We start from the raw sequence: 13,936 nt of genomic DNA on the forward strand, positions 1-13,936 counted from the left end.
ACCCCCTTGGAGATGTGTTGTATGTACAAACCTCTCAAGAATGAAGTACGTTTTGTTTACTGTCATGTGATTTTGTTAGAAAAATTAATTCTCTTTTAACCATTTTTAATTTCTTAATTCCAAAATGTCTAAAATGATTTTCCATTTTCCAAATTCTGTGAATCAGCTTCATTTTTTGCACATTTAATTGTGATTTGTACCACTTTACTGCAGTTGAAGCTCCACATTTTCATACTGTTTTCCTCCTCTTGGTCTCCAGAGTTAGTGTTGGAAAAAGGAAAATGAGAGGCAGTCAGCTGAAGAGGACTGGAGCAGAGAGATCTTTGACTTCAACAGTCGTTGTTTCTTCTCCAGTCTGAACAGACAGGTTAGGGTTTAGAGTCACTTTCTCTTGTCCAGCAGCTCTGTGGAGGGCCGCTGTTACAGACACAGGTGTACTGGACCTGACAGGTACCAGATCAAGGTGTCTGGCTCTGAATGGATGGACTGTCCAGCTGGAGGAACCATTCAGGTAACTATGTGTGACATCAGTATAAACTAAGGACCTGTATCATGAAGAGAGATTTGACAGCTATCTTTGGGCATAAAGGACAGACACACACTTTTTCAAGTCTGTCTTAAAACAACAGTGAGGTACTCAAATGAACGCTGAAATATGTTTTTCTTTCCTGTTGTTCATACTGACCATTAGAAGATCCAGTCTTCCTCCTGATCTTTGTCTTCTCTAAAAGTTTATCTGAAGCTAATATGAAGCTTCAGTCATCCTAATGAGTCAAATCAAGTAGATATCTTTCAATATTATGGTCTTTTTAGTACCAAAGTCCCTCTTTTTGTTACTAGACTTCCATCACAGGTCAGCAGGGAAACGTAAAGAGGGAATTTGATGCTAAAAAGAAATGTGTCAGATATCCACTTGATGTGACTAAATCAGACTGCTGAAGCCTCATATAAGCTTCTCATCAACTTTTAAATGCATCTTTGCACTAAATGACTTTGTGGACACACTGTGGATTTTGGATGATCACTTAGATTTAAAGTGCATTTGAAGAACATGTACTGGTGTTAAAAATGCAGCATAGGCCCCTGGCCGGATTTGAACCAGGGATGCAGATTAAAGGATATGAGGGTTCACTTTTCTGCCCTGACAGGTTTTGTCTGTACACTGACGTTACTCTCTCACATGTCAACACATTTTCTATCACAAGGTAAGTTATACAAGCACCGGCTTAATAGAGCCTTGCTTTGTTGCCTGTTGTTGCACGTTTTCAAAAGACACTACATTTGGGTAACATGTAATTTTTTTCTGTTCAGTTATTCCTTTCAGACTTCACCCTCAGCCCAGGATGGGACCTGGTCTTCCCTCAGACCTCCTACAGAGGTCACTGTAGTGACAGTGCTCTGCTTCAATGCTGCTGTGTGTCTCCTGGCTGCAGTCATGGTGTCTTACAGGAAATGCTCCTACAGGGTCAGGATCCATACTGAGGATCATGGTGGTGATCTGGAGCTGTGAAAACCTTTGAATATAAACCTTCAGTGTTAAGACTTCAATACATTACTTTGTGAGAAACTTATTTGTTGTTTAACTTATTATTTTGAAATGAAACAGAAATATTTTTTTCATTCATATAGTATATTTTCACTTTTTATTTAACAGGAAATTGAGCATAGTTAAAGGACAATGGAGCAATAAAACAGCATAATAATCAACCACAACAAACACTGATATAAACAGTAGAAATAACACATTGAATTAAGATGTGATACAAATATTACAATAATATAAATTCACAAATACAACCGGTCATTTAAAAAGACTTTGTTGCTAAATGTGCCAGATTTACAGTGTATGTTATATATGTTTTATTATTCGGTGCTTTACTTTCAAACTAACAGCAGTTATGATGATGATGATGATGATGATGATGATGATGATGATGATGATGATGATTATGATGATGGCCTATGTTGTCATTTTCTTTCAAGCAAAACACACAGACCACAGTGTTGCATCAACAGAAGCAGTCTAGTGTTATTGAAATTATCTCCTCTGCCACACAGGTATGGAGGTCTGTCTGGGGGCGACACTGCATGATCTTGCCACCGAACACTCTACAGTGACCTTTAGACACACAAAGCAGAACTCTACATGACACTGGTGACAGATGATGTTTTTACATCCTTTGCTGCTGTGCTCCACCAGTAGACCACAGGTGGGACAGGCTCGGATGCAGGGACAGCTAGTGACCCCCTTCACATCCTTAAAGGGGATCTCTGGACACTTTCTCAGTGTTTCAAGTGGCTCGTTGATGCAGTCATCATTATCACAGCGATCTGAACGTGGAGCTGGACCTTTCCATTCCCTCAAACACTGCCAGCAGAATCTGTAGACTTTCTTTTTCTCAGCTGTGCACACTGAGCAGAGGACACTCAGATTATTCAGATCAGCTCTCTCCACAGAAGAGTTGCAGCCAGGACACTGTTAAATTGTTTTATGAAAAGAAAGAGGTTTTTTTTAATCCTTTTTTTTTTTTAAATTGCAGGAAATATGGTATGAAAACAGGTTTTAAAATTGCACAATTAAAAAACTTACTGGTTTGACATCCTTAGAGTTGTTGAACATTTTCTTTTGAAACTCCTTCATTTCTTCAGGAGTCAGAAGAGCCATTTTACGAACCTCCTCAAAGGACCATTCAGCATTACAGTCAGCTTGACCACACACAAATCTGCTCTTACCCTTTAGAAATAAAAAGAAAAACAGTCAAAACAAAACCTTCAAGTGTGAAAAAATATGGATTTTTTAGTCAGAAAAACAGCACTGATTTACTTGAATGCTGTGTGGTAAAAAGATTTCAGCTGGCTTATTAAACAAGTCAACTTCTGCCATCATTCAGCTGTGGATTCTCTTTATTATAGTACAATGATTGAATTGTCTTTTTCTTTTTTTTTTATCTCAAAATAAAGAACCCAATCTCTTGGAAATTACTTAAACCTTTTGGTTGAAATATTTTAAGCACTTTTTTTTCTCATGTTGGACAAGAAAATTAAGGATTTGAGGCTCAATTAAATGGAGAAATTACTTGATAAAACAGATTTGTGCTGTTAATTTCACGTCTATTTGTGCATTTTGGGACTAATTAGGGCTGAGTTACTGCATTAAAATATATTAATGTGATGAAACATTTTTATCAATTAAGTTAATTTATATGTCACAGAATTCGTGATCAATATAATCATGTACAATACTTAACAATAATTAACATTTACAAACCTGATCCAACAACCTGCGACACCAGTCAGTGAGAGACATCGGAGTGACAGAATGACCACAGGACATCAGAGCTCTGAGAGACTTGTAGTCAATATACAAAACTATGAGACACACAAAAAAAGTTATGTTAACTGTCGCAATGAACCGATTGTTTCTTAGGACAGCAGTCAGTAGCTCATAACAGTAAATCATAGAAGATCACTGCTTGGGAAATTTAGAAATAATCGTCTGATCAGTACTTACAATCCATTTCATCCTCCCGATCGACAAATCTAAGTGTGGAGTCTTTAGGGTTATAACACTTTTCTTCATTTGTCAAATTGCTGAGACGTCGAAGAGCCGTAAATATGCTGACCATCTTGAGTTAGTTCAGCTCACCGATTTTCTCCTTCAAAATAAAGACCGATGGCAATAAACGTTTTCAGTTTCACTCCTTTTCCACGAAGTCATGTGATTCTGCGTCATTTAGAAACCATAAACACCTTTAAAATGCAGCCCCGTGTTTTCGTTTTCTGTTATATCAGGATCGCTTTGTACCAGATCACACACATCTGAAGCTCATCATTTAGCATCATCATCCTCATCTTCATTAACGGTGACTCATCACTGTACAGACTCAGCGGCACAATGTGTATCCAGGTGAATGTAGTTGGACCAATGAAACAGCAGAAGAACATCTTTCTCTGCGACACTGAAGAGCAGATGAACGGGATGACTGTACAGCACCTGAAAAAGAAAATTGTCCATGACATGCCCCTGTCTACAGGTATGTTTACTTTAAAGACTCTTTAATTATCAAGGGGATGATACATTAAATAATGTAGGAAATGAAAGACTCCAAACAGCGCTGACACACTCACACTGAAGCAGACATAATAGTTCAAACAAATTGAAACTATGAACTAAGAACGATATTGAGAATTAATTAATAAAACAAAATACAAGAAATAATAATGATAACAATAACATTAATAATAGTTTATTAAAAAAGCATACAAAGTGATTCTGAGAATGTTCCTGTACTTTCATTCATAATTAGAGTCTAAACAAGAAGCGATGTGGATTTAGAGGTATATCTATGCCAAATATGAAGATGTGTTTTGTGCTGTGTTTTCCAAATCATTCATGTCCATACGGCTCTTAGTCTTATATATTGGTATGTGTTGGATGTAACTCCTAAACAGTAAAAAAAAAAAAAAAAAAAAAGTGCTTGAGGTGAAGATGGATTGCTGTTTTTTAATTATATGAGGATATGATACAAATATTGAACTTAACCTGATAATTAATATATCTGTATGACTGTAACATCATCCAGATTATAGGTTTACAGAACATCTGTGCAGGAGTGTGTTTGATACCCCACATCCCAGACAGTCTTATCATTTCTGCATTAAGTGCAGGTATTCTCAGTAAATAAGACTTCTGAACACTTTTAAAACATCCAAAATTTATGTTAATCCCATTGTTTTCTTTTGCTTAGATGATAACATCCGGATGGTCTTTAAAGCGGAGAAGCTGGAAGAAGGAGCACTGCTGACGACCTATGGGATCAAGCACATGTCCACAATTCACACACTGCTGATACTGGATGGAGGCCTCTGACTGGGACAAGAACCCCCCCCCCCCCCCCCCCCCCCCCGCTGCCAAAACACTTACACTGCTATGATTATTTACGCCTATCAGAAAATTAATGTTGCAATCTCAAAAATAAAATAAAATGTATTGTAAAAACAAATAAAGTTGATTCCTTAATCATTACTAATGGCCTCTTTGCTTTATGTTAAAAAAGTATACAGAAAGCTCAGCACATGCACTTATGAAATTCACTCAAAAATGGAATTTTATTTTTCAAGGGATCATTAATTAGCCTAACTCATCTCTAAATGTTAAAGACGACTTTGACACTGTCAGCTTGATAAGCCAGCAAATGCACATTAGTAAAACTGAAAATTGCATCAAAATGAGAATAAGAAGTCACGTTAAGCCTACAAATATACTGCTGTGCATATCAACATTATTACGTTTAAAACATGTTGAATTAAAAACATCATCTGAAATCTCATATCCCTTTTTCCTGAAAGATTTTTGTATTATGGTTAATATGCCGATTATAATCTGCTTTATCATATGCTTGTAACATTTTAAGAACCGTTAATTCAAAAATTAAAAAATAACACAACTACAGTTGACATTAGTGTTGTTTATCTGCTTCTGTACATTACAGTAATACTGTTAATGTACCTTGATAGTTTGGATAGCTTGACTCATCATGTATTCTGCTTCACGCTCACTCAGACTGTTAAAAGGAAGACTTTTTACTTTTCCTGAGTGAGTGAAGGATTCAGGGGAGAGGAGACAGAAGTGAGGATTAAATTGCTGCTGAAAGAAAAACAAGGAGAAAGTAAACAAAAAGGACCTGATTCAAGATCGAAAGAGAAAGTTTAAAGATAAAAGAGAAACACGTGAGAATTAAGCAGCCAGGCGTCAGGTGACGGAGAGATATGAACATATTCAAAACACGAGGCAGAAAAAACTGATAAGGAACTTTTTTAAAAAAAGTGATCTATTATCCCAGTGTAAATTAAAGGACATCCTGAAAAACAAAGCACAAGATTAAACCCTGATATAAAAGGGTTTACAGATTTTATGGAATACACTGGACTACTAACACTACACATCACCTCTATTAACATGTTTTATTAAGCTGCTAAGAAGTTGTTCACCTCAATAAGTGTGGTAAACAAAGCACTAAAACAGACAGATAGTTTCAGTTTCATGGCATATCTGACAGATTAACCGTAATAGTTGGGTTAGTTATGCTGCAATACGTTTAGACTGCCAAGGGACTTCCCAGGATGCACTGAACTCCCCTCCATTCCTCTTCATCTGTAAACAGTCATGTGCCACTAATTCATGTTACTAACTTTGCCTTTTCCCTGGAGTTTTGTGCTTTCTTGTTATTAGTCATTATTAGTCATACTTCCATTGTTATTATTATTATAATTATTATTATTATTATTATGCTCCTCTGTGTCTTTCTCTCCTCTCTCTCCCTCTTTCCTTCTCTCTCAACCCACTCAGTCAAGGCAGATATCTGCCCACACACAGCCCGGTTGTGCTTGAAGTTTCTTCCTGGTAAAGGGGAGTTTTACCTTGCTGTTGTCACGAGGTCTTTGCTCATGTGGAAATGTTGGCTCTCCTTAAATAAAAGAGAACAGTCTAGATCTGCTCTATGTGATAAGTACCCTAACATAACTTCTCTCAGGATTTGGCGCTATATAAATAAAAACTGAACTGAACTTAATTGCATTTGCTTCATTATCAAGCCATAGCATTCACAAAGTGTAATAGACAGAATTAATTTTCAGATTAATCCCTTTGTCATGTTTTCCTCCTCTTCCATGTCTTTTTAGTCTCTGCCAAACAGAAGATCAGATAGATGCAATTGTAAACCAAGTGGTTCAAGAACACCTACAAAATAATTGATAACCCACATGTTGTTTAATTATTTTAGGACTTGGCCCTGTGTGTATTTGCATGGGAGGTTGCAGGGATCCTGAAGGCTCAGTAGCACCACAATCAAAAAAAAAAAATTGGAAATTCCCCGAAGTCATTTGAGTTACAATAGACTTTGTACCTGACATCAAAAATTGGCGGCAGAGTCCAGAACTTTGCGACTGTATCCACTGTTCGGTTATTCGTACTTGGTCCCAGGGTGTGATGAATTATTATTAATAATTTTGTTGACCTTAACAATTAAGCCCCAATGGTCTCCTTACACTGTATTTTCATCTGAGTTTCACAGAGCCAGTAACCTGTACTTCTAACCTGACCAATTGTTGATGTCTGGTACAAAGGTATTTCAGTCATTTATAGGTCAACTAAAATGACTTAAGGGAATTTCCACTTTTTTTGTGGTGCTGCTGAGCCTTCAGGATCCCTGTGACAACAACAAGGGAAAACTCCCCTTTACCAGGAAGACACCTCAAGCACAACCAAGCTCCATGTAGGCGGATATCTGCCTTGACTGAGTGGGTTGAGAGAGAAGGAAAGAAGGGAGAGAGAGACACAGGGGAACATAATAACAATGACAACATTAATAACGATAACGATAATAATGGAAATATGACCAATAATAATAATAATATCAGGCTGATCTCCTCTTGTCTCTCGGATGAGAGTTTTTTTCTGTTCATTTGGTCCTTAAATGTCTGAAACAGCTGCTCGTTCTTGTGTGTGGCCCCAGGGTTCTGTCTTGGCTCCTATTGTATTTATTCTGTAGGTACTTCAATTTCCTTTATGTTAAGTATTAGCATTAACAATTTATCTCTTGTCACTATTACACTGATGACATTCAGCTGTCTGTCTCTTTTAAACATAATGAGACTGATTAAGTATCAATTTTTACAAATGTGTCTAACTGGAAAGTTTACAGCTTTTTGCAACTACATGCAGATACGACTGAGGTCCTTATCATTGCTTCAAATACATTCCCTGCTGCGAGGCTGTTGAACAGGTCCAGCAGGAATACTCACATGACATCTATGTTATTATCTTTATATTGGCTTCTCAACAAGTTTAGGATTCACTTTAAGGTTCTTGTTTTCACATATAGAGCCCTACATGGTCAGGCATTTGTTTGCATCTCTGACATGTCATCTGAAATTCACAGCACCAATACTTCAACATAATATTAACAGCCGCAATATCAAATAACAATCAATAGCACTTAAGTCAATAAACATCCATTATCCAACTACAAACCATTAAACACAAACAACTATAAACAACAAGCAAACTTATGGAACATTTATGCTTTTTTATACACGATGCCTAGTAAAAATAAATGAAAAATAAATGTAAAATACTGATTGAACATCTATCCCAAAACTACAAATCCCTTACAAGGCTACAGTTACTAGGATGCTGTATATCTTAACTTTAAAGCTAAATTTAAAGCTTTTCTCAAATCAGGAATTGTACAGTGGCTATGAAAGTGATCAGCCAATCCTAAATGTTGACCTGGACTTTACTGCCAATTTTTGATGCCTGGTACAAAGATCTATTGTAACTCAAATGACTTCAGGGAATTTCCACTTTTTTTTTATTGTGGCGCTGCCAAGCCTTCAGGACACACACACACACAGGGCCAACTCCTAAAATAATTAAACAACATGTAGATTAGCATGTCAGTTATTTTCAAGGTGTTTTTGAACCACTTGGTTTCCAGTTGCATCTATCTGCATCTAAGTGTGTAAGTAAACTTTATTTATACAGTATACTCAAAGACTGTCAATTGCATCCTCCAAATAAACAAATAGCCTAAGTGTGGAGCCTTCAGGGTCATAACACTGTTCCTTCTCCTTCTCAGATATTAGATTGCTCTTTAGATGTATAGACCTGTCTTCAATCAGAAAATGACAAGATGATAAACCTTCTGCTTTGTGCACAAACCCCTGAAAACGATAAATCTATGTAAAATGATTAATATGATATTTAAAGTTTAATATGGCCTTGCAGGTTATAAAGCTTCTTAATGTCCCTTAGGCAACAACTAATCTAATTGGCTCATCTAACAGCTCATAAACTGTCAGTCAACAAGTTAGTGAGAGTAAGCCGCATCCTCCTTTGAACATGTGATGGCCGACTGTCAGTAAGTAGCACTTTGTTAACTAGAAATCGATCTTTTCTATATTACTTTTAATTCTTTCCAAACTTCCATTTGTTTTGAATTGTAAATATGTATCATGTTATACTTTGTAACTGGTGTGAACTCTATTACAAAACAATGAGGGGAATATCATACGAGGCAGAAGGTAGAGGTAGAATAGTTTGCGACTGATACCGAGATGTAAAAGGAGCCAAGTAATAAGATTAAAATGAAATCTCACATTGAAAGCACGGATTCAAATTATGAGACAAATGATCTGTAGTTAGTTTTTTCTTTGGTGTGACTGCTTGACGTCTTATTGGGAAATATAATCATGTTTTTCTCAGTGACTACCAGTGCTCCTTAAGGTATAAAAACGCAACAGTCAGTATAAACTAGTAGATAGATAGCGCCACCTAGTGGACTACTAAACTGCACACCATAATGCCTTTGTTGTAGCTGTGAATACAACCTGTCAGAGGTAGGAGATGGGGGGATGTGCAGGGGAAGGTTGAGCGGGATCAGTCACACTAAATGAACCACAATTCATACAGTGAATATGTAGTTTCACAGACACATTGTTGTATTTTTGCTGGGTTGTGTGTGAAATCGTTAAGATTAATATAGTATCAGTCTGCACACCACCAAGAAGAACTGGTTTAGACTCTTGACACTGCTGGGGATGGGTAGTATTGATTTAGAAGTGTGTTGTTCTGTTTGTGTATTTGTGTGATATAGGATTTGTACAATTTAATTTAATTTGTAATATGCTATAAGATGAAATGGGAAATAGTTATACAGTAAACAAACAAAGAGTTGATTTAGAGTCAACACATGATTTACAGTTTTTATCATTTTAACTGTAGCATTTTTTTCCTTCTGGTTTGCTGATTCTCTTATTGCCATATCTGCCTATTTGCTGTGGTCCTACTTGCTCAGTATTAAGAAGTCTTTAAAAAACAATACAGTATGACTATACTATACTACTATACTGATACTCATTCTATTATTTTTCTTCCCCTTCAAATCCACAGTGCCAATGAGACCGACTCAAAAGATCCCACAGTCAAAGTGAAAGAACAACAGTAAAGACATTACTCTGGAAGAAAAGAAAACTGAATAGTCAAACACTGAGTAATGTAATGATGAGTGGAGATAAAGAGGCAGAGGAAAATGGTAAGTGGAGACACACAAAACATCTCAAACAAGTTTGTCAGTAGTCGTAGTGGGGGTCAGGTGTGTGTTGTGGACCATATTAATGAAGACAGAACATATTTGAGCATCATACGAAGAAAATCCAAACAGCAAGTCTGAAGATTTGAATTTAGTGAAAAAAGACGATGCTCCCTTTAAACCTGCAGGAACTTTTACATAGTAAATGAATATCTGTTACATTGCCCAATGAGTTCACACAATGCTGATTAAACCTGTCACCGCCAGGTAAAGCTGTCAGTATACTGGTGATATTTATCTGGTGTTGGCTTTGACATTCCTGTGCTGGGTGGATGAATGCTTACAGCACATATTCTATAGTCAGAGCATGTGCACTAAGACATCAGCCGGCCTAGGTGACTAACTTCCTGTTAGCTCTTTGCTAACTTGAATGGGGATAAAATAATTTAATTGTGTGGCTCGTCTAGATTTTACAAATGTTATTGGACCGAATGGATTAAATTTTGATTGTGAAAGGATTCATTTCGTGGGGGTAGTGTGACACTCAAAACAATGTATCCTCCTTTCACAGCTGTAGTGATGAAGTAGGCCACAGCATGTGTAAAGCGCGTCAACAGTGTTTTTGTAATTACTCTCTCTTCCAGAGGGGGGGGGACAAAAGTTCCACACTCCAAATTTAATTCTGGTAGAAAAGACAAACAAGGACAAATGAGCAAAAAAGGCAGAGAAGGAAACAAAAGTAGGAAACTTAAATGTAAACAGTGTAATGACACAGACTTTGTCTTAAGGTCTCCATCCACCGAGACGTTACGGCCTGTATAATCAGGGAGCCACATGTTACCTCAACAGTGTCCTACAAGTTCTCTTCATGACCCCAGAGATCCACGACAGGTTTGAAATCGCTGCTTTCCTTTGTAGCAAATATAAGTACTAATATAATGTATATAGCATAAGTACAAATAAGGAGAATAATTAAAAAACAAACAAAATATTATATAAAATATCACTCATATCATATAAATTACTGCACAGATCCCTGGTTCAGTTCCATCCAGGGACATTTGTTGCATGTTGTATCTCTCTCTCTTCACTGCCTGCTATTCAATTAATGCCTATGCCTATTCAAATGGATGTCTTAAACTTACAAAACTCTACCAGCGAGCATGTTAATACAAACAGTTAGTAGTTTCACTGAGAAACTACTCTCTCCCTCAAGGTTGGATCCAAACATAGAAACAGATCTGCAGCTGAAAAACATCTTTGAAAAGTTGAAACAAACAACATGTGGAACAACAACTATCACAGACACATTTGGGATTAAAAATGGTAAGTTAGACAGTAATAATAATGAAAAAGCAAGACTCAATCTATAAGAAAGTCACATGTCAGCAGTAAATTCAGTGAAATGCTTTGATGAAATTAATAATCAGATTCAATGTAATGTATTATTTTAAAGTTTATGAACAGCATGATGCAGCTGAATGCCTCGAGATGATTTTACACAAGATTAGCAAACAAGCCTCTGAGGTGAGCACTACCAAAATATAGACTGTGATTTACAGGTGAACAAATCAGAATGTAAAGTAATGATGTCTTTTTATTTTTAAGGCTTTCAAAGGAGAGCTCACAATCAGAATAAAATGCTCTGAAGGCCACAGTATCAACGAAGAGAAAGATCCATTCTTCACTCTTCCAGTGTCGCTGCCAGACGATTTGGACACAGTCTACAGTGTGGTGAGCAGAGTTTAAAGATCAGAGCTCTAGTTTTGTATTTATGTGTTGTGAGCTGAAGATTTTATCAGAACATTTGTTTGTTTGTTTGTTTGTTTGTTTGTTTGTTTGTTTGTTTGTTTGTTTGTTTGTTTGTTTGTTTTACAGAACACAGGTTTTAAAAGTGTTTTCCAGTCTGAATTATTCAGTGGAGACAACAAGGTGTACTGCAAAGAATGTAATACATTTAAAGATGCAAACAAAGTGAGTTTGACCGTAAACACAAATTGTAGGCAGGCCAAATTTTAAATAGAAATCAATCACTTTTATATTGGTTTACAATACTGTGATCAAAGAATATAGTGTTTATTAATGTTTCTTTCAGGAATGTGAGATGGTGACATTTCCTCAAATTTTGACTCTACTCTTGAAAAGATTTGACTTTGACTACAACACCATGTCACATGTCAAGTCAGACTGTTGTGTGGATGTGCCACGTACATTACAGATAAAGGCAAGGAGAAGCAACTTTTACGTATGATTTATATCTGAATAATGTGCCTTATATTTGCTTTTAAAACCTTTTTATTTGCCTGACTGTGATCTTCACTGTAGGAAAAGAAGTATGAACTCTATGGAACAGTGAATCACATTGGCAGTATAAGAGGAGGCCATTACACAGCCACCATCCTGCCCAAAGGGGAACAAACCTGGTACGAGTTTAATGACACTAGTGTCTACAAGGTAAAGTGGATTTTACTTCTTCCACTCTATGAGGATGAGACACATTAAAACATACCAATAGAAATTTGTTTATATTGTTTTTGTTTTGGTTGAATGGTTAGGTTGAAGAACTCCGGAATATTTACAAGTACGTTTCATTATATCCAATAAGTCTGACATATAGTACATTGTTTTATACAGAAACGTTTAATGAAAGTTGTAAACTTCTGTTGTTCTATGCTAAAAATAAATTCAAAATTGTTGTTCACCAGCTCCAGGACTGCATATCTACTCATGTACAGAGGTAAGATCACACATATTATAAAGAAATCAACAGAAAGCTACGACTGTGATATTAACTAATAACTATATATATTATTTTTCCTGCACTTCAAATCCACTAGACACAGGTGAAGAAAAACAACAGGTGGAACAAAATGAAGAGGATGAGAGAAGAAAAAGCAGCAGCAGCAGAAGAAGAAGAAGCAATAGAAGAAGAAGAAGAAGAAGAATAAGAAGCAGAAGAAATGGAAGCAGAAGAAACGGAAGCAGAAGGAGCAGAAGAGGAAGAAGAAGAAGGAGCAGAAGAGGAAAAAGAAGAAGGAGCAGAAGAGGAAGAAGAAGAAGATGAAGAATAAGTGATGTCTGCCCCCTCCTCTCCCTTTTCCTTACCTTTTGCTCCTAATACTTTTACCCCTCTAATTGATTAAGTCTGTTAAGTTGACCCTTGATTTTATCTGTCACACTGTAAAGTCTGAACGTCAATACCTCCTTGTTTTCTTTTGATCTGATTGCAATGCCTTTACCCATTCATCAATAACTGTGTTAATATACGGTCTGATCACCTTTCCCTCAGCACACTCACCCATCCTCAATCCAGTAGATGTTGAGATATTTCATGCTATTACTGACAATAGGTGACAAGATCTTTGAGAATTTACATTTTTGCTTTTATGATTATGGAGCAGCCCAATTATCACAATAAAATCTGTCATTTACAAAATTTTAACATTCTCCTTTTTTATCAGTGTATCCAAGTTTTTTGAGTGGCAATAGTTGGCTGTATATGTATAAATACTAAATAGTATTTATACATATATATATATTCAATATATGTGGCAAAATATAAATTATAAGCCATGTATTTCATTTTCAACAGGATGTTACTTGGAAGTATAGGCTTACTTCAACAAAAATACTAGAAATATGTATTATCTGATAAATTAATGTAGTAAAACCAACAGCATTAATTATGAAACTGCATGACCTCAGTGTTATACTGTATGTCGCCTATAATATTATTGGATTACTATTGCTGCATAGGATTAGCATTTTTATGGTGTACTTAATGAGGTGAAGGAAGTTAATGCATCTTTTTTTAATGGTTTCATAACCATTCAGGATACATCAGC

The 13,936-nt window shown here is 36.3% G+C and overlaps 1 protein-coding gene across 1 annotated transcript; it reads right to left on the reverse strand.

Annotated features, from left to right (window-relative positions):
- Window positions 1–1,934: 1,934 nt before the first annotated feature.
- LOC134005529 (uncharacterized) lies at window positions 1,935–3,626 on the reverse strand. Its single transcript, XM_062444452.1, has 4 exons — window positions 3,512–3,626; window positions 3,269–3,369; window positions 2,600–2,734; window positions 1,935–2,476 (listed from the first exon to the last, which is right to left on the reverse strand). The coding sequence occupies exons 1-4, from the start codon at window positions 3,624–3,626 to the stop codon at window positions 2,039–2,041; spliced, it is 789 nt and encodes a 262-aa protein (XP_062300436.1). The 3' UTR covers window positions 1,935–2,038.
- Window positions 3,627–13,936: the final 10,310 nt, after the last annotated feature.

The sequence above is a fragment of the Scomber scombrus genome, chromosome 23 (genome assembly GCF_963691925.1).
Source record: "Scomber scombrus chromosome 23, fScoSco1.1, whole genome shotgun sequence".
NCBI lineage: Eukaryota > Metazoa > Chordata > Actinopteri > Scombriformes > Scombridae > Scomber > Scomber scombrus.